The sequence below is a fragment of the Pipra filicauda genome, unplaced genomic scaffold, assembly GCF_003945595.2.
Source record: "Pipra filicauda isolate LSUMZ 115617 unplaced genomic scaffold, ASM394559v2 scaffold36_size6622888_pilon, whole genome shotgun sequence".
In the NCBI taxonomy this organism is placed as follows: Eukaryota; Metazoa; Chordata; class Aves; order Passeriformes; family Pipridae; genus Pipra; species Pipra filicauda.
Genome location: NW_024104498.1, coordinates 6,429,092 through 6,456,866, shown reverse-complemented (window position 1 = coordinate 6,456,866; position 27,775 = coordinate 6,429,092). Strand labels below are relative to the sequence as shown.

The 27,775-nt window shown below is 45.8% G+C and overlaps 1 protein-coding gene across 1 annotated transcript in view; it reads left to right on the top strand.

Moving 5' to 3' along the window:
* The window catches only part of LOC114001750 (AGBL carboxypeptidase 4), a 179,774-nt gene extending 155,889 nt beyond the window's left edge, over positions 1–23,885 (top strand). The window contains exons 5-6 of the mRNA XM_039384691.1: positions 11,099–11,195; positions 23,542–23,885. Of these exons, the coding sequence (XP_039240625.1) occupies positions 11,099–11,195; positions 23,542–23,665 (221 nt within the window). The 3' untranslated portion in view covers positions 23,666–23,885. The remainder of the gene's footprint in view (positions 1–11,098; positions 11,196–23,541) is intronic.
* The last annotated feature ends 3,890 nt before the right edge of the window (positions 23,886–27,775 follow it).

The following is a 27,775-nucleotide window of genomic DNA, read 5'->3' as shown; positions in this document are numbered from 1 at the left end:
ATTAGCAGCAAAAGGTAGAGAGGCTTTTAAAGAAGAACAGTGTTTGAATTCAGAAGTAAGAGTAGATGAATGTGGGACAGGGGACTTGGGATTCAGTCCAGCTGAAGACAATAGAACATAGTGCCTTAAAGAGGGGCTGGATTTTCAATTGCAGGCCAGAACGGTGTGTGGTGAGCTGGTTAGTGTGGTCTTTTGGGGCTTGTGGGCTACAGAGGGGTGATTTTGTGCCTCTTACTCTTCTTTCTGGAAGTAAAAAAGGAGCAGAGTCTTGTCATAACTGCCTCACTAAGGGCTGAGGAAAAACCCAGTGGAGAGTGGAAGATCTGAACCTAAGGAACTGAGTTACAGGGCAACCCTTTGCTGACCCCTCTGGTCAGGATTGGTTCTCCTTTCCCCTGTAGTCATAGCTGTTTTCCTAATTCTGTCTTAAGATAGGGATGCCACAGCCTCTCCAGGAGATATTTTTCTTGAGCTTCACTAGTCTTATCACTGAAAAGCCTCCCCCTAAATCTAATCTTAATCTGTTTTATTGTAAATTAAGGCCATTGCTTCTTGTTCCATCACCAGCAGATGCTGAAAAGTTTATCCTGTTCTACAACAGCCCTTACTTATTTGTACACTCTCTCTCTTCACTGTTCTGTGGCCCAAAGTCCACAAATCTTTTCAGTTTTTCCTCCTTGGGTTTTCTGGACTTCTTATCAGCCTTTCTAAAGCCCCTAAAGTTTCAAGACAATGATGAAATTAAACTCTGCTGCTCCTGAAGGTGGTTTAACTCAGCTTTGTGACTCCACAGCCAAATGCTGCTCCTTGCAAGAGCCTGGGAAGCAGCTGGGAGCTCAGCCATCCAGCTTTGCAGTGACCAGAGATGGCTGCTGCTCACTGAAGTCAGTCTCAGCCCTCTGCATCAGGGCCAACAGCTGCAGCAAACATCCTTTGGCATTCATGGGTGAATATTCCCTGGTGATTCAATGTGAACACCAGAGTCACAAGTGGGTCTGAGAAGGAGGAGCCCTCTCCAGGTCATGCAGAGGTTGGTGCTGAGCTGTGGGTCAGTGGGACTTCTCTGGGATGATACTGGAACCTGTGAATAGAGGCAAATAGGGCTCCTGAAATTATTTCTTGTTATAACATGGTGATAGAGATAGGCAACACAACCACTGAGTGAGACTGTGCCAATAGCAAAATAGGATGTGAGGTAAAAAATATGAAGGTTTATTAGGAAAAAAGTCATATAAAAGAATTTAACCAGAGGCTACTGATTAAATTAAGGTCACAAGCATGTTATTATGAAAACCCTTTTCACCAAGGATGGCAATGACTCTAAAGCTGGTCCACCAGTTAATGCTCAATCCCCCAGCAAGAACTTGAGATGCTCTTTTTTATAACTTAAGGGCCTCTCCTACACTGACTGTACAGTGAGATACTGGCAGCCATTCCAGTAGAGTTGGCTGTTGTTACAATGATAGGAGTTGGTGGATCTGAAGTTTGGCAATGGCTTATTCCCATCAGAGAAGTGAGGGGAAGAGAAGGGCAGTGGAGAAGGGGGGGAGAGTCTGCAGACCTTTCCAGCATCTTTCTCTGGGACACAGCCCCACTGCTGCCAGCAGCCCTTCCCCAGGGGACAGGATGTAGGAAAACAAGCCAGCCTGGGTGAGTAGCTTTTTTAGCAAAGGCTTTGTGACAGCAGTCAGAGGAGTGTTGTTTGTGGCAGGGACTATATATAACTATATTTGTGTGTGTGTAGATTAAATATATATGTATGTGTAGAGCCTTATCACTGCATTCCAGCTTGAGTATAAAACACAAAGGAAAAATCAAAGGGTTTAGAAAAAGCTAAATTTATCTGGGAATGGGAATTATAATAGCAAAGAGGCAATTAATTTGGGGGTGGTGGAGATTTTAGTAATATTTTACTTCTTCCCTGAAAAGACAAAAAATCATTAGTTTCTCTACCTACTAGTAATAGCTCTAATCCTCTTCTTACCTTTCACCATCATCTCTCTGGAGTCACCACCTAACAATAAGGTGTGTCCAGCTGATATAGAGAGAGTTTTGGCCCAGCTCAAGTGTGTCCCTGCTTTGGGAAGGAAAACCCCCAAGAGCAGATATCCTGAGCTGAAGTGTGACACAGACCCCTGAGTCTGAGCGGGCAGTGTAGGCAGAAACGAGGTCTTGGCATTCATGGGCTAATGCTCCTTCCTTCCCATACTGCTTCATTTAGCTCTGGTTGTCCTCTCATCCTTCAGTGCCACTCAGTCTGAAGAAAAGCACCCACACACATCCTTCATCATTGATCCACCCCTTGCTCTGTCACCCCAGCCCAGCCTGGTCCTTGCAGCGGGGGCAGGTGCCCTGTCCAGGCATAATTCCCACTGCAAAACGAATCCCTGGATCTTCTTTGTGCTCTGACAGCCCTGGAAACGTGCCACTCCCAGCAGAGCTTTCTGCTGCCTGCAGCCTACCCAACAGTGCCTTATTCTGAATCAATACTTGCAGATACTGGAGATAACTCAGGGAGAGAAATACATTAACGTAGACAAAGAAACAAAGATAATGATATTTTTTCTTCCCTCCTTTTTTTTTCCTTCTTCCCTTCTTTCTCCCACAGAATAAAATTTTCTTCTTCCCCCATCCTCATCTCTATGATCTGCACTTAGCAGACCTCCAGACTCTTGAATTGTTTTACACTTTTCAATAAAGCATTAAATCTTTTTTAAAAACTGCTTGTTTTAATTGAAAAAATTTCAATCAATCACCCCTTCTCTACCCTCTTGCCTTCCTCCCCTCCCCCAAACAGACCCATTTGCAGTAAATAATCTGCAGCCTGACTTTCTGCTCTAAAGAAATAAATAATTCTGAATTTGCTGAATCCCGCCTGATCTCCCAGCTTTAAATCACTGCACTTTGTACTGAGCTCAGCTGAAATGTTGAACACACTGAAGCATGACTATTACTGAAGATTGCAAGTGTTTTTAAAGGCACAGCCTCTGAGGCAGTGGTTCTTTTTCCTCCCAGGACAGTCTGAAAGAGGAGCTAAGCCAATTCTTGAGGATGAGTGGTCCCTTCCCTGCAAATGCAGATGGGACCTTGTCCTGACTTATCAAAGACTGACTGGAGGCAGGATGAATCCAGTGTGTCTTTGAGGAGGTTCTGAAGAAGAGGCATCTTGACTGAAACCATCTAACAGGCAGTGGACTGAGTCCTTTTCCAGATGGGTGATCTCAGGCAGGTTTCAGGAGGTCATCTGCATCTGCTCAGACACCAGAGAGCAGCTGCCCATGCTCCCAAGTGTAAATAGTTGCACTTGGACACAGAAGAGCCTGGAGTCTCCCAGGCAGGGGAGGAAGGTCCCCCCAAATCGTAGTGAGTCCTGCAATCGCTGTCAGAATTCTTCAATTCTCTTCATCTTTCCTCTACTCAAAAACTTATAAACCAGCTATATGGAGGCTTATGTCACAAAGGAGCACAACCCTTGTATTTCTTAATTCCTCATGTTGCTTAGTTAATGTTATTGCTGTATTTCCTCTTTTTAGGATTGCTCTTGTCAAAGCTATTGCCTATGCCCTGTCTGACGATGCAAGCTGCAGCTGAAGAGGGAAAATGCAGCACACAACTGATTACTGATGCCTAGTTGTGATTTATACAACTCGTGAGCTTCCAGCAATTGAGAGATGAAAAATGGTTTATCCACACTTTGGTGTGTCGAAACACTCTTTCTACCATTTATCTTGAAACTGATTTTTTTGGGGTAGTGGTGAATGCTATGCCCAAAGCCGTGGATGGAATGTCTAATGGAAACTTCCACACATGGAACAATGGGGATCATCATGTTTCTGACCTGAGATGTGAGGGACTAAGAGGATCCCCAAAGAGTTCACCTTATGATTTTCAAGTGTATTTTGTGGGGGTTAATTACAACTGGAAAGTACTGTACTGTTCTTGCATTTCCAATCAAGCTGAAAACAACTGTTAAGGCTTTATTTTTCATGCTGTTTTTCCCTTGTGCATTTGAGAACATTCATCAGTGATAGGAGAAGGTTGTGAATGCTGGATTTTCACTTGGAAATTTCTTCCCCTGTCCTCATCCCTTTTCAGTACATCAGAGAGAATCAGCTCTGTAATTTTCATTGACTGTGTAAAGAGCTGAGGTCAGCTAATCCACAAGGACTCCTTCCCAGAGCTGGCAAGTGACCAGAATTAAACAATAGCAAAGATCAGAAATGTTAGAATCACAAGAGATTCATCCTAGTATTTTCCTGATACTCTTATTAAAGATCCATCAGACATTAATGTGAGGCCAATAAATTCAGGCCCAAATTAATTTTGGGACAATTGGATGGAAGCTGTTACAGTCATGTTTTAAGTGTATAATTTTAAAAGTATACCCTTTATGGAGCAATGCTGATGCAATATTTTCATGAATTCAAATACAGTGGTGCTGAAATTCACTCTGGGTTTTTCTTTTTCAGCTGTGAGCTTGGTTCTGACCTCTGTCCCTTAGAAAACCTCATGAGGAGTCAGCAATGCCAAGATACTAAATAAACCATTTTCTTTGGTCATTTTATAGGTTAGGCCAGATTAACATTTACTTCCATCTCCCAGTGGTGTAACAGGACCATAAGATGGATAAAATGTAACTTTCATGGAGCAATGTGAAGATGGCGTCAGGATAATGGAGCAGCAGCCGGAGAAGTCCCTGTAGAATCATGTTCAATAGCACTGAGAAAGGGTGTGTGGATTCACAGGTAAAATGGGCTGTGGCCCTGTGGTGTTTCCAGTGTTACTTCGGGGGTGCTTGCTCTGGAAACCACGGATTTCCTGTCCCTGTCTGTGTCTTGGATCCTGTGTTGAATCAAACACTCCCTTTTTATGGCCACTGCAGCTCAGTATCACATCCAGGTTTTCACCAGTAGTAGAACGTGCTCGGCTGGGTGTCTTCTTCACGGGTGACTCTGGGTTGGAAAGGTAGAGTTGGCATCCACTGGTGCTCCACCACATTCCCCTCTGCTCCCTTTCAGTCTCTGCTGCCCCTTGATGGCAGGGTTGGGAGCACTTGGCTCTATCCAGGCACTGGCTCCCATGCAGCACCTCCACCTTCTTGCCTTTTCCCTCTGTTCCCCACATCCAGATCTAGATGGGATCTTCCTGTTTCATTTTAGTTCCCAAGGAGGACAAGGGCGATAGCTGGTACTGAAATGAGCTTGTGAGTAACACAGCGTGGTCCTTCCAGCACACTCCCTCTGGCAGAGCTAAAACAGTGCTCTCCAAGATACCTGTTCTTCAATCTCCTCTTTCAGAGGAGGAGAGAAAATTACAGGCCTCTGATTACTCAGGGAGACGAGCGCACAACTCCCATCTTTGTAATTTCTTCCACCACAATCAAGCATTTCAGGAAAAGGGCCTGAAAGCCTGAAATAGTCGGTCAGGGTTTTCCGCCTGGTGCCTTCCCTGACAACACACAAGAGGAATAAAAATGAAGGCTCGTCATTGCTGTTACATTTCGTTTCCAAAAGCATCTGTCCCATCTGGGATCAGGAGCTGAGGCTGCTAGGAATGAAAATATTCTCCTAGGGGAAAGTCCCTGTGCTATTCCCAGGCTGGCAGTGCTCAGGGCATTTACAGGTTTTAAGGCTGGATGGTCTGGTTGCATTTCTCTAGTTTGACCTGCTGAGTACCATGAGACAGTATCACCAGTAATTCCCACATTGAGCCTGTGTCTCACACTGGAGCTACGAGAAGCCCTGTTCCTGTTGGCAGCACCAGACTCTCCCCAGAAAGCGTGGCCACACGCACCTCACAGCCCTGCAAAACCAACAGCCTGAAGCTTCAGTGCTCGCCTGGACAGGTTCTGCTCCCTCTGAAGTCAGCAGGGAGGACGGGGTAAGTCCAATCCCCTCCCCACACTCTCATTTTAGAAGCTTCCTCCTTTGATAACGATTTTGAAATATGTAACCAGATATACTAGACATTGAGAACCTTTTTTCCTTGGAGTGAGTCTTGGAGAAGGATGCATCATCAGCACCATGTTAAATGCTGGTGAAAAGCCATAGAATAGCCCCTCTCCCCCTTGCCACCCCCGCTTCACCACCAAGTCTCTACGTTGCCTCAGTCACACTTTGCTTGGAGTGGGACCCCCAGTGAGATGTGATATGGGCAGCACCTGTTTATTAGAGAGCAGTGTCAGCACTGTGAAACAAAATAAGTAAGTAACTGGTGAAAACAGCTCTGCTAAAATAGAGGACTAGCTCTGATCAGGCTGGGCATGATATAACATGGTGGCTTAAAGCCATGTAATGCCATTTTCCATTAGAGCTCTTGTTCGAGTCAGGAAGGGGTTTGATCCATTGATGGAAGCTGTTATACACAGATGAGAAAACCTCATCCATATTTCTCTTGAGATTGTACAAAGCTGACAGTATGCTCGCTGACCACAGTCATCTGAGACTCTCACACAAAATAACCCTCTTTTCATAAATAACAGGATTGTTGTTGTGGCGGACTGAGATTTGCTGTAGAATTCAGTTGTGTCGAACAAAGAGCTTCTTCTGGTTTTTAATTTGAGCTATTAAAAAGATTCATCTTTCTTTTTGTTCTCATTTTCCTTCCCCTCTTTCTCCCTTTCTTTTTTTTTTTTTTCCTTCCCCTCTGTCTGTCTTTAGGATAACTTAAAGCTGTTTGTCTGAAACAAAAGACTTGCGTGGGTCTGGTCAGTGATGCCTCTGGATTGAATGGTCACGATTTCAAATCCTGCTTAGGACTAAACTTGGATGAATTCCATAAGCTAATAACACAGCACAGTGTTTCAAATTGATGGAGGTACTGTCCTCTAGATGAGACATAAAACCAGAGATCCAATCTGCTTGGCAGAGACCCCACAGGACTTATCAAAGATGAGTGGGGGCTGCTAACTGTTTTGCCCTTGTCAAATCCTTACCACCATCACGGTTTCTCTTGCTTTTCCAAAGCAATGACACTGGACCTTATGAAAATGAGATGGTGGATTTGAAGGAGCCATCCTTTTCCTAATTATTTAAAGCAGTTTGCAGTGTCTGGCAGAAGGGGGAAAGAGAGATAATCTACTCACTTGAAAGTGGAATGACCCTGAATTTCAAAAAGCAAAACAAAAGCGAGCGAATGGTGCCACCATGCTCTGCAGCAGTGACATTATTAAAGGATCAGTGAGCTATTAAAGCAGCAACATTTAGTACCTCCCCTAATGACTTGTACTGCTAACTGGTTTCCAAATTGAGATTTTTATTGCCTCCATGCACAGACAGAACGAGGCTGTGTCTGCGCTTCCAGAGGCTCGAGCTTAAGCAGACTGTTCACAATAGGATCAATGAATCGTGTCAGTTGAAAACTAGTAATGGCTTATGAGAGTTCTCTATGTCCTCTTTTCTTACCAGGGCTGGAAGCTTTGGGCTGTGGGGCATGGTGTGGATCATAAATACCCGGGATTTTGCAGAGAACCTATCACAATTCTTGAACTTCCTAACATCTGTGAAATTTGGCAGAGTTGTGCATAAACAGAATGTCCTGAAATCTCCCCAGATCTGCTCATGCCATTCAAAGCGTGAATGCTGTGAGAAGGGCGTTTGCAAGAGGGACATTGGGCACACCGGTTCCCACTTCCAGATAAAAATATGGAGCACGGAGGAATAAGTCTATGGAGGAGGAAGGGAGACGAAAAGGTACTGCAGACACTAGTAAAAGTGAAGATACACCCAGATACACCCATGTTTCCACCATGACTCTCCCAAGTAGATTTTGACTGTCTCGTATGAGCTGAGCTCCTGTGATGGGAATAGCTGGGAAATATCCTTCTGTCAAGTGCAGTTCAAGCTAGGAAGGGAGTTCCTGTGGGCACACAGCATGTGTGATTGCAGAAAGGAAGCTGGTTAAAAACCAACCAACAAACCAAACCACCTAGCAAAAGTGGGTTCTGGTTGCAGTTGCTGTTACTTACTTGCTCCACTGTAAGCCAAACTGGAGTTTGGGTCTTCCATGCACCTGAGATAAATGCAACTGTTATTGCTTTAATTTGCTTTTCTCCATTGGTCCTGCACACATGTGCTGCAGGCACTTGCTGAGTGAATCATGCCAGCCCTCACCCAGGCTGGACAGTCACAGGGAGAGACTGACACTGCTGCTTCTGGTTTTATGTATCAGATGCCTGATTTCCATGACAGAAACCGCTCATCCTTTGCGGGAGCGACAGGCAGAGCAGAGGGGGTAGGACGGCTGCAGAGACCAACATTAGAACATGCACATTTTTTATCCCATGCTGGTTTGAGTCTCTTTCCATCAATGCTAGCTGCAAGTTATTCTAATTTTGTGAGTTTTTGGTGGCTGCATGTGGCACAGGTTTGCATTTCCAGTTTCTTCACACTTTCCATCCATCCGTGTGTCCATGCTCTGCAAAATACCCTTACCTTTTTTGACAAAGCAAACAGGTCTCCGTGTGGGCTGAAAAGTATGTTCAGAACTGTAGGAAAATGGGGTGAAGTGGCCTTAGAGGCCCTTCTACACTTCCTTACCCAAACTCCATGCAGGACCAATTAGACCTAAACCATTTATGTTTGCTGTGGGTTTAACCTGTTCTTGAAGACTGCTGGTCGGGAGATTTCCAGATGTGCTAAGGCAGGTCGTTCCAGTGGTTAGCCATCCTTAGGTTTAGAAAGCTGTTCCCGAGACCTGAGCTCAGCAGTGGAATTGGATTCCTGCTGGTCAGGGTTAAGGCAGAGTTGTAAGGCAGGAGCTCGTGGAGCCACTTCCTTGGCTGCACCCACTCTCATCTAAGGACTTCCTCCCCCAGGACACCAGGTCAGGTGTTTCCCACTGTGCAAACACAAGCAGTGTAGACAGAGAGAGAAAAGGGCAGCAGGGCCATTTCTGGCAGAGGAGCTTTCTGAGGCTGGCACTGACAAAATGTCCTAGAGACTTTACTGAGTCCAATTACCACTTTATGTCTTTAAAGTGGTGAGTAAATGAAAGAAACTACAAGATCAAGCCACGTTAGTCTTCTCAATCCCTGAAGTGTCTGACAGCCCTCTCCCCTTCTTTCTCGCTTCCTCAGACTACTCTGAACTCTTAACCTTCGCCACCGCTTTGAGTTCACATCCGCAGAAACCAAGCTACCCCCAGCCACCCCCAAACTCCGGTGACAATCACAAAACACTTCCAAAGCAACACTGCCCTCCCTCGAATTGATAAAGTTTAGGCTGTCTCCGACTTGCTGAAGCCTCCTGCACGTACGGTTGGTCTCGCCCGCCGGCGCTGGCTGCAGGGGAGCTCGCTGGGCACGGCCGCAGCCGGGGAACAGCCGGTGCTGATTCACACAACCAGCTCTCCCTGTCCACGCAGACAACAGCCGGGAACACCAGCTGTTCAGGCTGTGCTGCGCCGTTGGGCTGAAGGATATAGATGCCCGCAGCACATATGGTATTAGGATCGCAGTGAGCGTATCAGGACAGACCCCAAAACAGAAGGGACGGATCCGTGTAACCATCACAGGCACAGCAGTGGGAACTGGAAAAGCGGGACAAGATCACCGAGGAGAAAAGCAGCGTCAGGAGTCGTCCTCAGCCGCTAGAACTGGACCTCATTGCAGCACTAGCAGAGCTGGTGGATGCTTTTTTGCAGAAGTAGAGCTAAAGACTGTCATGTCAGTTTGACCTTCCTTATAAATAAATAAATAAGTGGTAAACAGAGATCTCACAGTGATGCCTGAACCTGATGTCTCATGCTCACTTGTTTTGATGTGTCTAATGTAAGTGGGCGGGTAATAAAAGCTTCATTTAGAAGCCAGCATCTTCACAGGCGCTGCTGGAAGCCCCTGGGACACTGCACTTCTGGAATTTTCTTCTAATGGAAACATCAGCAGATAACTATTGATAAAGCAGAACATGCATGCGCGCACACAGAACAACCCAGCAATGGTTTATTTTCCTGGACTGCTGGGTGTGGATTGCAAAGGTCTCTTTAGATTCCCCAGGTTATGTTCCCATCTCAGCTGCTGCATCAGCACTGCTGAGATGCCCGCCACGGTGACCATTTGGGACAGTGCCCTGAAGAAGTGTGGAGTTATTGTAGTGTGGCTAGGCATCTGTTCCAAACAGGCAAATAAAGGAATCTTCAGCCCCCATAATACAGCTGTGGATAATGGCATCCTCTTCATATCTCCCACCCTGTAGATAAGGAGATGCTTCTCTGTAACAAGCAGACATAGTGCTGACATTTCACACAAGCAGCACATTCACCCTATGTACATGTTGTCTAGGATATTATTTTTCAATGTATCCACAGGTTATTCAGCTTTTTTTTAGGCACTTGAGTCTTCAGGAAGGTCTGATTCCTGTGCATGTGAGGTCTCTGTGGCAGTTCTCATGTGCACCACCTGCCTAATGCTGGGCTCAGGGTAAACTGAAGGAGAAATCATGGCTAGTGAGGAGAGAAGACACTGGAGTTACTGCTGAACTCCTTAAGGTAACCTACTGTCCTTCCAGTTCAGTGCTAAAATCACCATTTTCAGATCCTGAATACAACAAAGGTAAAGAACAGCATATTCTCCCTGGACAGTGTAGGGGTCAGAGCCAAAGGTTTTTGGGGGGGCTACAGCTTTAATCCCAACCTTCAGCAGACTGGTCCATGGCTGGTTCATACCATGATGTAGCTGACCTCGTTTCCTGGATACAAGCACAGAAATACTGCCTGTATCCAAGCATTTATAGGTAATTATTTTCCCTGAATGTGGAAATTGGAGGGCCCCTTTTGTCTAGTGCATTATTTCATGAGAACCACAGGGATCTGCAACCAGGCGTGGGGGGAAAGGGAGATTGTTTCCTCCTGTCTGTGGTTTTATGCAGCATCTGCCTGTGAAAACAAGAAGAAAACAAGATGACCCCCACCTTATCTGTTTGCATAAGTCATTTTGCCTGAAGCTTGAGCACTGTGGGATGGTTAGTGTAAAACTTGCTCTTGCATTAAATAGCAATAATTTACCTTTAAAGGCTACTTTTATTATTATTATTATTATTATTATTATTATTATTATGATTATTAATGATTTAAAAAATGTTCCTTAATTAAGAACTCCCAGATATGAAGCTTGGAAGAAATGTGGCCAGGACGTTCTTGGATTACTACAGGCTGAACTCCTTGGTGGAGAGACCACTAGGAACTACTCCTAAAACTCGGTAGGTCAGAAAGCAATTTCTCTTGCTTTAGCAGGGCTGCTTTTTTAATACTTTTCATGACTAAACTTCAGTTCTACTGCACTACGGCTTTATAATAAGCGTGCTAGTCTAACTGTGCCTATTTTATTGAAATTCCATTTGGAAATAAAGCATTTATGTTCAGGAAAGATACCTGGCTTCTGTCTGAAAAAGTATTCAGAGGATTTTGGAGATATCGATATCTTTCCTGAATTCTGTCTGCTGTACACCAATCTCACACCAGTATCTTTAATGGACTTACCCTTCATTTATCTCCTGAGAGTGAATCAGACCCACTTTATTTTACAAAGTTTTAATTCTGGAAGTGAAAACTTTTTCAGTGCTTCAGGAAATTACTGGCAAGCCTGTGCTAAAGGCAGAGTTCTCCATCCCCCCTTGGACCTGCTGCAGGGCTGGCAGCCAGGTGGCAGGTTCCTTCTGCCAGTCCAGCTGGGACATTTTACCTGGGGATCCCCTCTCGCTGTAAGTCCTCACTCCGGTTTTACAACAAGCTCAGTGGATGTTAATCCAAAAGAAAGTAGGATATGAAGTAAGGCACTGGTGAGCAATGCACAAAGGCATGAAATGCCTCAGCATTTGGCCACATCTCTGGTGTTGGCCAGCTGAGTCCTTTCAGTGTCCCATAGCTTGTGTGAGGAGCGAGGGAGATACCACTTCACTGTTTTTGAGAACCATCATTTCTTGAACTGGAAAAGCCATGTAGCAACATGAAGAGAGAAGCAGAGCAGGAACCAGACCTGTTTCATGGGAAACACCATATTCAGAATTTACCTCTGTTCTAAGAAAACAGCAATAATGCCCCCAAACTCAAAATTTTCATTTAAATGCATTTGGGTCAATTGCACTGTTTCATTTGGGTTTCAACTCTTAACAGCACAACCAAATATAATTTATGTTTTGCAATGGAAAAGGCAATTCCAAATTGGCAAGGGAGGCAGCTGAGCCTTGAGATTCACTCCCTCATTCTCCCCACTTTTTTCCTCCCTAAAAAAAGTAGCTGTTGGAACAGTTACTTGTTTGCAAAGGAACACTTTCCTATTGAAGATTTTCTAGTGATGTGTAAGATGGATGTTACAAATATCAGCCCAGACCAGAGAGCAATTGCTGCAGTTTCTTCTGCAGCCTTTAAAAATCCTCTCATTGCAGCCATTCTGGCAGCTCCTTATATATATGGTCAGAGCCAGGCTGCCTGCATTAGGTGTTTAAACACCCTGCTTTGAGCCCATCTCCCTTTTCTGTTTGTGATCTTGACACCACAGTTTAGACTGGCTCAAGGAGGATTGTCAGCACTGCAGCTCTGAATGCTCTTATCTGCAGAGACCTGCAGGGTTAGCAGAGAAAAGCATCCAGCATCTTCCTCTCCTCCGGAAATTGAATGTATCATTTCTCTCAGACTCCCAGGGGCCACAGCCTCCAAGGCTAAAAACCCACAACTATTACTGAACCTAATTACCACCTGACAGCAAAGTGCTTTTCTGTAGCATCATTCAGTTACCTCATCAAAAGGAATGTTTGTTTGCTTTCTTCATTTTAAATTAAAGAACCACTGACAGTGGTAACTGAAGCATTTTAATCTCATCAAATATCCATGTCCATCTCTATAGAGACAGCCACGCCAGCAGGGAAAGATACACATCTACAATCGGGTTGCTCAGAGCAAATTTTTCTCATTCCTCCACCAGAGCCTAATAGGGTGAGAGATCTTTTGTTTGGGAAGTGCTACCTCACGGTAAAATCCTAAATAAGGTTAATGTTCAGCCCAATGCCAACAGATGTTTAAGGAATAGATTTTTAAAGATTCATGTTGTTAATTTCCTGATGGCTTTCAAATACCAGCTTTTCCCTGCAAGTAGACAAATGCCTTCTAATTGTATCCTGGGCTTTGTTACCTGACATTTGATCAGAGCCTGTATATCTATAAAATGTACACCAGTGAAATGAAACTGTTCTTTGAAAGGTTTCCTTTTGGAGAGGTTTGCAGTTAACAGCTTCAAACTGCTGAGAAACAGAAGGGAGATGGCTGTGGCTTTAAATATGCCTTGGCTAGGCAGTGGCACTAGGAAAGGACTGGAATATGTAAAATGATACTAAATATCTGTGTAATCAGGACTAATTATATGGCACGGTTATTAGCTCGAAACAGGACATGTTGTGCCCACAGTTTATGAAAATATATTAAAACATTACCAGATTCCACATACTCATTGAAAGAAAGCTGCAGAGTTAATAAACGTGTAAGGGACAACTAATTGGCTGCTTTGTCCCAGCCTACTACAGGCAGAACAATTTCTGTTTGAGGAAATTAGTGCAGCCAAAATGTGTTATAATGATAGGCCTGGAAATAGCAACAACCTGCAACACTTGCAGAGCAGATCTGACAGAAAGATCTTAACGAAGGAAATGTTTATGTTGGAATCACCATGTTTCAGAGAAGGAAATTTAGGCACAGAAAGGAGATGGACCTCAGAGTCAGAAACAGGGCTGGTACCCAAATTCAGGCACCTTTCAAGAGCTTTGTCCATGCAGTCAGGCTGCCAGAGAGCAGCCATCATACAGTATAGACAATGCAGGCAGTTCAGTGGGAACTGAATTAGGATCATCTGGAGCAAGAAGCAAGAACTGATGCAACAGCTCTGGTTACAGAACCAAGATTGAGGCTGGAGGTAAGGTACCCTCTGCTATCCCAAATGCTTCTGCAGCTTATTTCAAGAGGTCAAGAGAAAGAGCTATATCTGTGTTCTGTGATTCTGTGTATACTGTGCTTATGTGCCTGTAAGTGAATCCAACTGGTTGGCTGGAACTGTGGTTAAATTCCACCAGCTCTTGCCTACAGAAGCCCTTGGGTCAAGTGCCACCTGTAGATAAACATGTCATAGAATCATAGTCTGGTTTGGGTTGGAAGGAACCTTAAAGATCATCCAGTTCCAACCCCACTTTACGGACAGGGACACGTTCTGCTAGATCAGGTTGCTCAGAGCACCATCCAGCCTGGACTTGAGCACTTGTGGGAATGGGGCATCCACAGCCTCTCTGGGCAACGTGTTCCAGTGATGGGGCCTTCGGTTCCTTGCTATGGAACTATGGCCACTGCCCTCCCAGGAGTCAGGCTCCCCTGACTTCCTGAGAGACTCCCATGAATGTGATGTTTAGGCTGGAGCCCTCAAGTCTTTGCTGAGCCTTCTGTGCATGGGCAAGGGCAGTTGGGGTGCTGTGTTTTATCCCTGAGTAGGTGGTTGCTAGGAAATAACGCTGAACCTATCTTTGTGGTGATAATCTCTGAAGGTTTGGGGTGATTTCTGGGGCTCCTAACTCTGCTCTGGGCAACCCTCTTTCCTCCCAGTGTGTCCTCACCAGTGAGAGGGGGTGGTCACAGCTGTAGGCAACTGTAGACAGCTGCAGACAACAAGTTTAGAACCTTCTGCTCCCTCTGTATCGGAAGGAGCCTTTGGGCAAATCTCAAGTCCCCAAATAGCTCAGATCCCTGAAAAGACCTCTGGCCTATGCACTGAGTCTGTAGAGAGGTCAGACATGAAAATTAAACGCTTCAAGGGTGTTCTTTTTAGCACTGTCTTTACTTCTTAGACAGCTCTTTATTTTGTGGTTATTCTCCCTTGCACCCTCCCTCCCACCACAGCTCATCGAGTCCTTCCCAGAACCCTTCAGCCCCTTCCCTCTGACCCCTTCCCCCAGTTCCCCTTGAGAGCAAGCCCAGTGACCACACAGGGTTTCCCACAGCCTGCAAAGGGGAGGTCAGGACTTGTTTTAAACAGTAACCCCAATGTGTCCTGCAGTCCTCGTCGCAGGGAGACCCCGTGATCCCAAATAAACACCCGGTTCAGAAAGATAATGTCCCCTGTTATCCGCCTGCTAAGCAATTATTATCCTGAAGGTGATGTGTCTGCGGCGAGATAGGAAAGCGTCAATGACTCAGCCGGGGAGGGCAGGAAGGTTAGAATATTTTCCTATGTGAGCTAATGAATTAAAAGCCTTGCTGAAAATGCTGGATGTTCTCTGGCGTGACAAGCCAGCAGGCCCATGAATTTCTAGCAGGGTGAGAGAGAACGCTGTGCTGCCTACAGAAGCTGCTGGAGAAGAGAGCGCTGCCACTTAGATGTGCTTGAGAGAGGCTCAGGAGAGCCCGTGCTGGACACAAAGGGTGGGTTAAGTGGGCACAGAGCAGGAGAGCCCAGTGCAGAAAGGGGCTGTCAGGTAGCAGTGAAGGTTCATGCCCTTTCTTTCCTCTTGATATTGTCCTTTTCTAAGCTGTTTAGTGACCAGCGAGTTCTGCTCCCAGTGTGCTCACTGAGAACCATTTGAGTGGGGCTCCCTCTGATGCTGGCAGTGGCATAGGGAGCTTGTCCTCTTACTGAGTCTCTGTCCTGCTCTTGCCTCTTTCTACTTGTGCCAAAGGAAAGGTTAAGATTGCTTGGGTCGAAAGTGAGAAACATCCTCCACTGAAATTGTTAGTAAAAGGTGAAAAATTCATAAGAGATTAAGAGAAAGCAGAGTAGAGCTGTTACAGGGAAAGGCTAAGGTAAGAAAACAGATTTTTTGCTGAAAAATTCATAAATTCCAGTCACTTTGAATGGACTGAAGTCCATCCCTTTGCCCATATCAGCGTTACTCTGTTCTTTCACTCTGGCTCACTGTGCAGCAGAGCCCTGCTCCAGCACAGCATCAGCAAAGGAGCTCTCACCTCCTTAAACCACTGACATTTTTTATCTGAGAGCCATCGGTTCCATGTTTCTCATATTCTGAACACACTGAAGTGCTGAGTCTGCAAACAGCTCTGGCTGAGGTTAGGGAAGCTGGGATTTGAACAGACATCATGTGGGTACCCTGAAAAATCCCACCTGGGCCTTGCTGGTGGAGCATTCTGCAGCTCATGCCTGCCCCATATTTTCCAGTTGGTAAAACCCAGGTGCTCTGCTCACAGGAGTGTTGGAAAAGAAATGCCTTCCTGTGTGGGAAGCTCACAGTTGCTACACTGATTCACTTGAGAGAAAAGGCCAGGAGAAGATGAATAATTCTAAGAGCAGGGATTTGACGGCATGCGGCAAATAATGCCTGGGGCCACACACTGAATGAAAAAAAGGACAGAACAAAATATTGACTGGCCCTTCATTAATTGCTGCCCGTCCATCGTGCCCTGAATAAAGCAGCAGCCTTGTTGAAGAAAAAGTAGACTGTGATGAGGTAATTAAAGACCCCATCAGAAGGCATATCCGCCAGGAGCTTGAATTAAAATTGCTCTGACAGCCTTTATTCTGGCAATTCCTCCTTTTGCTGCTTGACTTTGCAGCCTTAATGATGATGTATGAATGCACAGCTGTGTATCCAACAGGCTGAGTAGGCCCACGGGACTGTCCCATCCTCCTCAGAGCCGATGGGCACCGTCTTCTGCATCACGTCGGGTGGAGCTGGGGAGTCTTTCTGTGTGTGGGCACAGGCTGATCAAAGGCAGGTCCTTCTGCCAGGATAACTCTGCCTTTCAGGTTTTGAGCCCCATCTCAACACTAAACATCTGTGTCCATAGGTTGTGTGTCTTATGGGTTCAGACTGATACCATCCCAGGGATGTGCTGCTCTCTGGCATGTGCTATAGGTGAGTCCCTCTGCCCCATGGGGTCTGGGATATTCTTCCCAGTTCACCTCTTCCTGTATTTCAGAAAAACTCCTCTCTACACCTCTAATCTCTGCCTTCATGTTTTTTTGAGGTTTTGCCTACACTTGGTAGTGCTTTCTTTGACCTGGCCATGACTGACGTGAGAGCTGGGAGTGAAGCCACCTCTGTGCTTTATAGAGATGGCTTCTTGTCATTCCTGAGGAGCTCTGTTTGCTGCCATCCCCAGCTCACTTCTCCCAAACTTAAATCATTGTCTTGTTGTCCTTCCCCCCACCATTTTCAGTGGCTAAGACGAGAACAGAGTGTAATAAACAGAAAAAAATGTTCTAGACCAAATTTGAAAGGTCAGCAAAATGCCTTACAGTTTGTAGGGGAAGGAAATGGAATGAGGGCAGAAAAAACTCCCCATCACCATCCCAGCTTCCTTGGTGGGAGGACTGCAACCTGTTTCAGAGATTCTACCAGGACCTGGTCCATGAGTGCCCTAGAGCTATATCACTTTTGTAGGGACAAGTGGGACTGTCTTACCTGGCTCCTTACGTATTCAAACAGTACAAAGCTCATAGGAGTGTCTAAAAATACTCATTGCTTTATCATCTCTTGTTGGTCTGTAGATTTTTCCTTAAAAGGAAAATTTAAAAAAAACCAAACAAACAAAAACCCCAAAATCAAACCAAACCAACCAACCAACCAACCAACAAAAATCCCATCCCATCCAAAAACAAACCAAAAAAACCCAACCAACCAAACAAAAAAACTCCCAACCAACAAGAAAAAAAATAAAAAAACCCAAACCAATCAAAAAAGCACCACAAAACTGCTGAAGACTTAAAACACCTTCAAGCTGATTTTCATGTCTGTAAATTGTATTAGTAATGGGAGCACTATTAAGGTTTAAAAGCAAATTATATGTTTTGCCTCAAAAATTAATTTTTTGGATTTTTTCCCCTTCTTTATTGGTAATTATAATCTGTCAGCTCACTCCCACATGCGTCTGCATGTTTTATGCAACTCTTGATACTCGTAGCTGTCGTTAAAGAACACCTTCCAGGTTTTGAACAGTGACACATTTGCGTGGGTTCAGTGAAAAGGATTCATTTACAGAGTTTAGGGAGATGAGCAGTGCTTGGCCAGCTCCCAGCAGAGGCGCCTCACCAAAATTCCTCATTACAACAATTAGCTTCTCAAACACTCGGGAAACAGAATGCCAGCTGCAGGGATTTTACCCTGGATTTAAGCACATGCAAACACCCAAATACACGTCCTGCTTTCAGAGGGTGTGTAAAATTACTTAAGGACAGGGAGCCAATCTGCCTGACGGGTGGCCTAGCAGGAGAAAATAATCTGCATTACTGCATGAAGTAGATTGGGTCCATGTTAACAATCCCTTTCAAAATGAAGGTGCTGTCAGCTGTTTTAATTTAATTTACTCCACCTTAATTTACTTTTTGGAAATGAGCTAAATGAATAAATTGAATTATGGCTACTTTAACTCTGAAGGAGCGTATCCACATAGGACCTTGCTGTGGTTTCACTAATCAGCTTTGCATTTATACCCTAAATGTATTTGGATTAGCTCTCACAGGCATCTTCACAAAGATATGCTTGCAGATACCCACCTGCTTTCCTTTTCCTTCCCTGGTCTTCTTGCTCTGAGGAAGCCAGGGCTCAGTAAGCAGATTTACTTCATGCATCACCCTGGTATGGGCTTTTCCTGTATTACTAAAGAGCAGGACAGAGCACTCTGCTCTGAAAGCAGAGACAGGGACTTATGTGAAGGGTGGGTCGACATGGGTAACGTCTGATGCACACAGCACATGAATCCCAGTATTGTATTGCTCCCTTGAACAAACTCAAGAGACTGTCATTTTCTGCTACGTCTCCTCAGGTAAGTGCAATCCATTATTCTTCTGCTGCTCCTTAGGAAATGGGAGGACAGGAGGCAAGATAAAACCTATGCCCATCCTCTCTGCAGCTTCCTGCTCCAGGGTCAGCAAAGATACACAAGGGTGGCTGTGTGTGAGCCACGTGCCTTGATTGTAACAGTGGCCACTTCTCCTTCACTTGCCCGATAGTGTGGCTCCAGTCACAAGCCAATTATTCCTGCCTCTGTGCATTGTCTCCTGGATGAAGCAGGTGTGTCTTGCTGCACTGAGCCAGGGAGGGAGGCTAGGAACTGAGGGATGGATGGCAAGTAACAGGATCCCTTCTGTGGTGGAGGGAGAGACATCTGCACACTCTCCTGGGGAGCAGGCTCTAATATCTGCCTTCTCTATAAGCAGAATGGGCCAGCCCCTGCATTCAGAAAGGCAAAGCCACAGGACATGGACCTGATGAGATTTCCAGGTAGTGCTGGGATTCTCCACACACCACATTAGTGGGGTTTGTAAGGCCCAGAAATCACAATCTGCTGTAATGGATGGGTGGTCACCTGGCAAGCATGACTATATGCTCACTTATTGGAAATAGGTGCTGGTGACCCCTTGGAAAAAAAAAAAAAAGACCTTTGCTCTAACATTTCAAATTTGTTTTTATTGCTTCTAATTGGCCTTGCTTTGGAGCATGCACATTATCTAACTGCCAGGGCACTGGCTGTCATTATCTGCCGGGTCATTTGGTTTGTGTTCTTTACGATTGAAACTTGTCAGGCACTCCCAGAAAATACTGCGCTCCCCTTGCAGTGTCAAACATGGCACTGGTTAATTGTGCATCCCTGAGAGTGAAGCATTGGAAGTGATCAGGCACTGATTGTTCAGTGTGATGGGCGCAATGGAAACGTGTCTCCTCAGGATGGAGGGGAAAGTGTAAAAATTAGATCAGCAGCCACACGACAGCAGCCACATTTCTTAGTTTCAGGGATCAGAGGTTACCCATTTTCCAGCCTTGATGACTCATTTTCGATCCCGCTCACATGGCTCGAATAACTTAATTTTCTCCTCCCTTTGCAACAATTTAAACACCAAGACTCTTCTATTTTTACTTTCTTTAATACACCAGCTGCAAAGTCACTAACTCAAATCTCCCCACCTCACCTTGCTTCACCAGATGGAAACAAAAATCAAAACATGTGTTTGTGAAAGAGCTTAAAATGCCACAGTGGCACAAGTGTGCCCATGGTGGTGGCTCTCTAAAGCTCAGCTCATCCTAAACATCAGCCCAGTTTGTATGTCTGCTGATTCATTTTAAAACCTTTAAGATTTCCTACCAAGGTACAGTTTTGGATGTGAACATATACACTGCATTCAGAGTAGATGTATATAGGGAACACTAAGCTTTTAGACCTCAGTGTGAATTATGCATCTGCTGTATTTAGATAGAAGCAATTTTCCTGTTGAAATCAGAGGTTGGCATTTTTTCCCATGGGGTTCTGTAACTCAAAATTGTGTTGAGATCAAGCATGTAGTGGAGGGTTTTTTAGCTGTAAAGGTGAATGTATTCAGATTATTCAAGTGGTGATTTTTTGGATGTACAATTAGTTGAGTGAGAGATGTGGTATAAATTTGGTATTGTAATTGCTATGCCTCTGAGATTTCAATTTGCAAAACAGTTTGCACGGCTGCAAGATTAACTGTTGTCTGTGCGATGAACATGTAGCAGAGCTGTGGTTTGATTGTGACTGTCTCTCAGCTGGCTGTAGGTCCCAAAAAAACACTTTGTCACAAGTACCTGATGTGAGTGGTTGATACTCACGATCCTTCAGTTCAGTGGATGCCTGGATGGCTACAAAAAGACCAGTGTCTAAAAGTCCCACCTGTAAGGCAAGATCTCCTTTTCTGTGTTAGTCAAATCATGAAAAAGGAAGGAAGTTTAAGACCCATTTTTATCCTCTTTACATATTTTGTATTATATCATTTCCTTCACTTGCACAGAGGAGAATGGGAATGACATTCAGCAGTGCTGCTCCAGTGGACTGGACCAGTGGGTGCAGAGAAATGAGGCCTGCATGGGATCACACAGCCGAGCCAGGAACTGAGCCCTGCCCGCCTGTCCGGCACTGGCTGTGCCCTGGGAGCAGGCAGGCAGGCAGGCTGTCAGCAGCGACATGGGCAGTGCTGATGCAGCCTCAGGGCAGGGAATGGACTGGCTGGCTGGGTTTCCAATGTTTTGCGTGATTCTGCATTTGATCCACAGCTGCTGCTGTGTTTGGGTCTCCGGTGTTGTCTAGGAACATGTCAATGTGATTATACACACAACCAGAGAAACGGCTTGTTCTCACTTCACTGTGCCTTTCAGGTCTCCCTTCCAGGGCCCTAATTTATTTATTTTTGTCTCAGTGTTTCTCTTCAAAATACCACTGTGCCTTAGGTTGGTGATTGCACTGTGGAGGTGCAGTAGATGCTGAACTGGAGGCAGCTGTGACAGTGGTCAGGAGGGGAGGGCTGGTGGAGGCAAAGCCCTCTAAGCCCTGTGCCCCATCAGCCCCTGCATTATTTCAAATCTTTTTTAATGCATATTAAAACCTTCTTCTGCAACTAAAAGCAGGAGCACTGACAAACACATGCCTGTGTGGTGGGGAAGGCAGGTTTCTCTGTGTCATTACAGCCAGCAGCTTTAGAGGGGCCCGATTCCTTGGACTCACCTTGGGGTAAGTCAAGGTAGAGGGATCAAGAGACCCGGGTTTTCATCTCTGCTCTTTTCAGTTCTCCCCAGGTCTGCTGCATGGTCTTCACTTTTGGTAACATGGCTGTGTGATAGACAGGTCCTCTCCTTCCCAGTGTTTGAGTCTCAGTATGGTTTGGTAGAGCACCAACACCAGCCTGCCCGAGGTCTGCAGCTGCCACGGAGAGTAAAGATAACTGGTCTTTGAGGGAGCAGACTGAGAGCTCAAAGAGTAGATCAGGCACAAGCAGAGGACCTTCTCATCTGTCTCCTGCCATAGCAGTGGGGGCTGAATGAACAAAATCAGCAGGGCACTGCAGGTATTGGAAGGGCCAAGAGCTGTCTGAGGGGGCACCCCAAAGGCTCACTGGAGCCCCTTGGCTGGTGTGAGCAAGGCTGACAGCATGGTTTGATTACCTTCCTTGGGATTCGAGTGGATAGTCAGGTTTTGTGCTTTTACAAAGGAGATGCTATTGAGGTATATCTGCAGGGGATGGTGATGGCTGCTCAGAGCTGGTCCTGCTTTGGGGTGAGTCTGGAGGGACCCCGCTCTCCCCACTGGCAGTCCACAGGCAGGGTTGTAGGGCTGCCTTGCTGTCAGTGGGCAGCCAAAGCTGGTTCCTCTGGCTCCTGGTCCCAGTGTTTGTCTCAGAGGCACCTTTTCAGTCCCAGTGAGACCTGACAGTGCTGGCAGGGGGCTGTGAAGTGAAGCTTCCCACTCTGGGATATCCTGGTTCTGGCCGAGCCACCCTGAGCGAGGGATGGTGCTGCAGGACCCACACCCTTGGACATTCAGCCTCTCATCAAAGCAAAGGCTCTGGGTATAATGGTGGGAGTTGTGACCCCTTTTCCCCATACCTGGCTTTGCTCAGACAGCCAGCCCAGGGCTGAGGCTGTCTGGTCACTTGTGCCCATCTTGCTGTGACCAGCGTGTCAGGACCTGGAGGGAAGAGAGGCAGCGAGAGTGCTGGGCCATGAAATGGAAAATTTTAATTAAGGCTTCTAAGCAAAGAGGCTTTATAATTACACAGAATAGAAATGTTACAGAATTAACTGATAATAGATATTTGCTTTTCCTTAAAGTAGCAAACATTCATCATGCACACTGTAAACACACACCCAGGAATGCTTTTTCTGGGAAACAAGTAGTTAGACTTGTCAGGAACCAAAGGTTTAGAAAGCAGGTCTGTCCCCCAGACAAGCTGTGGAAAGCTGGGGAGCTGGTTCTGTGGTGCTGGGTTGTAAGGAGATCGGATCTTACACTGTGAACTCTTAAGGGCATCACTTTTTATTTAGCATAACCCTGCTTCTTTGGAGATCAGTAGTAAAACTCCCACTGCTCTGCTAGGGCTGTAGCCTGAAAGGGGCACTGGAAGCGCCACACTCCAATTAATAGTGACAACTGAAGTTTGGCATGACTGCTAGATAATTGGAGTTAACAGGCATGATGAAATAGCAGTGTCACACTGAGCTCTTTGAAGGCACAGGTCTGGGTGCTGGAAGCACTGGCATCATGTGTTGGGTGTTCCCAGGCCACGCAGTGGGAGTCTGTCACCAAAGAGTCTGACCCAGCTGTGAACACCTCTGGCAGTGGGGGCAACCCAGTGGTGAGCAGACGCGTGAACCCAGCTGTCCTGTGAACGGTACATGCCCCAGAAGGAAATATTCACAGTGATAGGAGGGCTGTTAACGAGCGGAAATGAAGTGAAACATTTCAGGTGCACGGGAGCCACAGTGAGGAGTGTCGTGAATGAGTGGATGCACCACCACAAGGAGAAAACAGTGGTAAGTGCCTCACCCAAAGGGAAGCGGTGGGGCCCTTTTCTTGGAGAGCTCAGAGCTAGCCCAAAGCCCTTGAAGCCTCCTGGAAGGACTAACCCTGCTCTGGCCAGAGGATGATGGGACCAGCTGGTCTTTAACCACCTCTAATTTGTGTCGAGCTGCCAAAGCCTTCCTTGCAGATGCGCTTCACTGTGAGACTTCACACATGGCTTCTCCTCAGAGCGCACCCCACACACACGTACCTGCTGCTGCAACACCACAGTGTCTGACAGTACCTGTCCTCTCTCTCTTCCTTTGGCAGGAAGGACAAACTGCCGCACTTTAAATGCACTGCCCAGCGAGGCCCAGGGAACAGCCATGCTGGCAGCAAGCCAGAGAAGAGGAGCCAGGCACATCTGAAGGACCAGTCTCTCTCCACACGATGAGAGGAGAGGAGAGAAGAGGAGAGGAGGGCTGCAGGGCAAGGCGGAGGAGCACGTCGCAGTCTGGAATTGATGATGTTTCTCTTTTTTTTTCTCCCAGACAAGTATTTCTAAGATAACAAATAGTCCAAGGAGAGAAGAGGGAGAGGGAATTAGCTAGAAATTTTACTATTGATTCTTTTTTATTTATAGATGGTGAATCAATTTTAGGGCTTTTTTTTTTTGTTTTGTTTTTTTTTATCTGTGGGGGAAAAAAAAGAGTGAACTAATAGCTTTGCAGAAATCATTTGCGGTGGCTGAAAAGCTATTTGTTAAAATGAGAAAGCCTTCCCTTCTTCCAGCAGTCCCCTCCTCTGTCTTTAAAGGGGTAATCCATACAATGAGCTAAGGAGGGAGTCCTGTCTCCCCTCCTGCACCATGTGATGTCTCTCCTTTTAGTGTCAGGCTTGGAAGCTCTTATGCCAATTGCATGTGCTAGTCCTGTTAGCTTGCATTAAAGAGAGCCTGATAAATAGCTTCTGGGAGCCAGGCAGGTGCTCCTCAGTGTGCCGTTTATCATCCGCTGCATGGTTAGGTTTTTTGCTCTTTATCAGATCATTTGAGGAGAGGGGTCATATGAGAAATGTTACTGTCAGGCCGCCGGCATGAAACTTATTGCAAGACCTGTCTAACAGGCAGGAATCATGGTCCTCAAGCAAAAAATGGCTGGGGTCTAGAAAGACTGGACTTCCCAACAGATGTATGACTGAGGCAGCATGAGCTAGGGGTAGTGCTGAAAGGGATGAAAAAATAGTGTTGTGCCACTACTGCAAGAAATCCCAAGTAAAACCTCAGCACCTTTCCATTATGTGGACAGCATGTGAAATCTCTGCTGAAAGCCACCATCATTAGACAGTCTTGTCTCCTGCATTGTGTGACTATCTGAAACTTCTGCCAATGATTCTGAAACTGGAGACTAAAAGAGGGTGACGCTGAGGAGAGTCCCGGTGTCTCACAGGGAATGGGAAGGGAGAATGCACTTAGAAGTGCCTCTTCTCAACCCATCAGAAGCCTTGGGAAGCAGCTTTTCTTCACTGTCTTCTGCTAGGAGTTAGGCTGCAAGGGTGGCTTAGGGAGAGAAGGTGCCAAGACTCAGTAGATGAGAGAGGGAAAGGATGAACCAGACTGAGGGTGAAGAATGACATGTGAAACAAGACTGAATAAGCTCCTCTTGGTGGGGGGGTGACCCTGAAGAAGTACTAGCCCCAGACACTGTTATTTAGTAAAAGCTGGGTTGGTTGTTCCTCTCCTCTTTCCCAGGACATAAATGTCATGATCTAAGAACACAGTCAGGCTCAGCTGGGTCCTCGTGATGGCCTGTGTAAAAGAAAAATGAATCCTGGGGATAAATGAAAAGGTATGGTAAAAACTGAGAACTATAGGCGAAAATAGACCTTTGGGGTAACTTAAATTTACTGTCCCTGGTGGAACAACTCCCTGATTCTTCAGTAGTGGAGATCTGGCTGCAAGGCCTGAGCATGACCAATGCTGAACCAAGGTGTGATCCTAGGAAGAGCTGAAAACAGCTTGGGTTACATTCATACTTCCTCTTTAACAATCTCAGTGGATAGAAGGGAGTTTTCTGTGAGGTCCTTGAGCTTCCCTCCATACAAGTAAACACAAAGCAAACAGGGTCAAGGCTGAGGTCTTGTTCTGTGTCCTGAGGTCTGTGTTCTGTGTCTCAGGACCTCACACACACTTCTGGAGCCTCCCAATGGGCCTCCTGGAAGCCAGTGGCACATCGTTTCCACCTAGTTTCTATTACTGCAGCCAGAAAAGACTGAGCAGGTACAAGTTAGGACAAAAACTTGGCTTTGCATGCCTCTGCAAACAGACAAGCTACTCAGGGTCTGCCAAAACTTGAGCTGAATATATCTGTGCGTTAGCCACCCATTAGCTGGGCTTTCCTTAGTTAATTGCTCTCTGACCAGGGGAACTCTGTTGAAACCAAGAAGGAGATGTCCCACTGGAAAGAAAATTATTTGAAACACCAGGCAAAACTGATACTGTCAGCATTTCAAGGTGAGGGGGTTAAACTGTGTACATTTTTAGGGAGAATAAAATGCCTTTATATGATGGATTCCAAGGCATCCAAAAGGCACAGTGCTGGCTCTCTGTCTCCCAAAGCAGAGTAATGAATAGCAGTGACAGTGTGATAATTAAAATGACCTCTTGGAGATATGGATTAGAAGGTACGCAGAGGGGGGATACGTTCTCCTTTGAATTAATCTAGTGCTAATTTATGACTATCGTTGGGTTTTATAGGGTTTTAGGTGGAGACTTTCAAAGTTGGTTTATTGGGGTGAAAACGTTCCTTCTGCATATTCATTGGAAAAATGCAGAATTCCTCGTTATTTATTTTTGAATGTTTCTATATACACACACACATATATATATAATGAGAGAGTTTCAGTATTTGCTTAGCCGCTAAAAAGTCTACTCTAGAAATATGAATAAAGTGATAAAAGCAGCTGTGGAATTAGTGTATTGTTTCATTTTCATTCCTTCCTCCTTAGAGGCTTCCAGATCACTTCAAAACCAAGACATGGACAGGCGGATTCTGGGAAGCTCTTGCGCTGCCCTGCTATCGGCTGTCAGAGGCTCCTTCTACCTGACTTGTAAAATTCGGGCTTTTAAGTTTAGATTTAATAACCGGATCTTCCTGGAAGTCACTGTCTCTGCTTCTTACTTGTCTTCTGCCACCTTTATCTGCCCCACAGCCTGAAATTTATAGGTGATGATGCTTCCTTTCTGCAGAGATATCCCAGGCTTTCAGTTGGACAGAAAGAACAGATTGGAGATGGTTACCCATATGGGAAATGATGACATCCCATTTGTCAACTCGCATGCTGGTAACCCTCCTTCCATGCTCTCCACCTGCCTAGCAATGCCATAACATCCAACATAAGGTTATCTGCCAAAGCATCTGCCTTGCTCTTCGGTCGGGCAGCACGCCCATTCTGGAACCCATCTTCCCCATCCTTGTTCCAGCACATCATGTTCAAACCCTTTGCTCTTACCTTCCATTTCATTCCTCTTTCAGTTTGTCTCCAGCACCTTCTGGTCCAGCCTCTACCCAATTTTTCCACACTGAGATCCCAATCACATCTTTCCTGAGCCCCGTAGGCAGAGCTGACACTATAGTGATTTCTTCAGAGACCTGCCTCTGCTTTCAGGGTTCACTAGTAAACCATGTTTCTTGAAAGCTCTCCCTGACCAGCTGGGGTTGGGAGCCTGAGCCTTTCACTGTAGGGTCTTTGCCTCATGAGAGTTTACACTTTGGCATGTGTGCATGGCAGAGTGTGCATGATGTGCACATCCCATTTTTTGGGGGGAGACTAGCATGGGAGCTGAAAATAGACGACCTCCTGTTCCCAGTCTCTAGTTCACTTTCCTCCCACGCGAGTGCTGATGTTCTCTACCTGAGCAGGCAGATGCTGCTTCAGAGCCTACTTCTGGCCTGCCACGAGCCTCTTTTTCCTGGGAGATGATCTGTGTCTCAGCCATAAGCAATGCACGTTGTACACCCAACAGTAATTCTTTGCTAGTTCCTTGTGTCAGGTCCAAGGTGAGGAAACATCAGGGATTCTGAAAGGTTCAGAGACAAATATGGTTCTAAAACTAGACATTTAATTGGACAGAGCAAAGGCACATGTTTATCTGAGTGCAAGTGGAGGGCTTTTCTTTTGGGGAGACCAGTGCCCCATTGCAATGCCCTCCCTGCCAGTTCCCACTCTCTGCTTGGGGAGCTGCAGGGCCCTCCCTTGGAGCAATAGCAATGTATTTGCCTCCCTTTGTACAGGACTGGGTCATGAATATTAAAATGCTGAAATTAACTTGTTTTCTATGCATTCTGCTCTCCTGACAAGAAAATCCCACTACAAACCCCTGCACAGGCAGCCTAACTGTGCTGAATTGGACCCTCACTGTGAGAGGATTATATATTCTGATTGGGGCTGAGTTTGCAATTATTTTCTGTGCCACACCAAAGACCTTTACTGCAGAGCTGCAAACCAGTTATAGGAACATGAAATGCTTTGACTTCTTCACTAGGGAAACATTAATCCAATCACA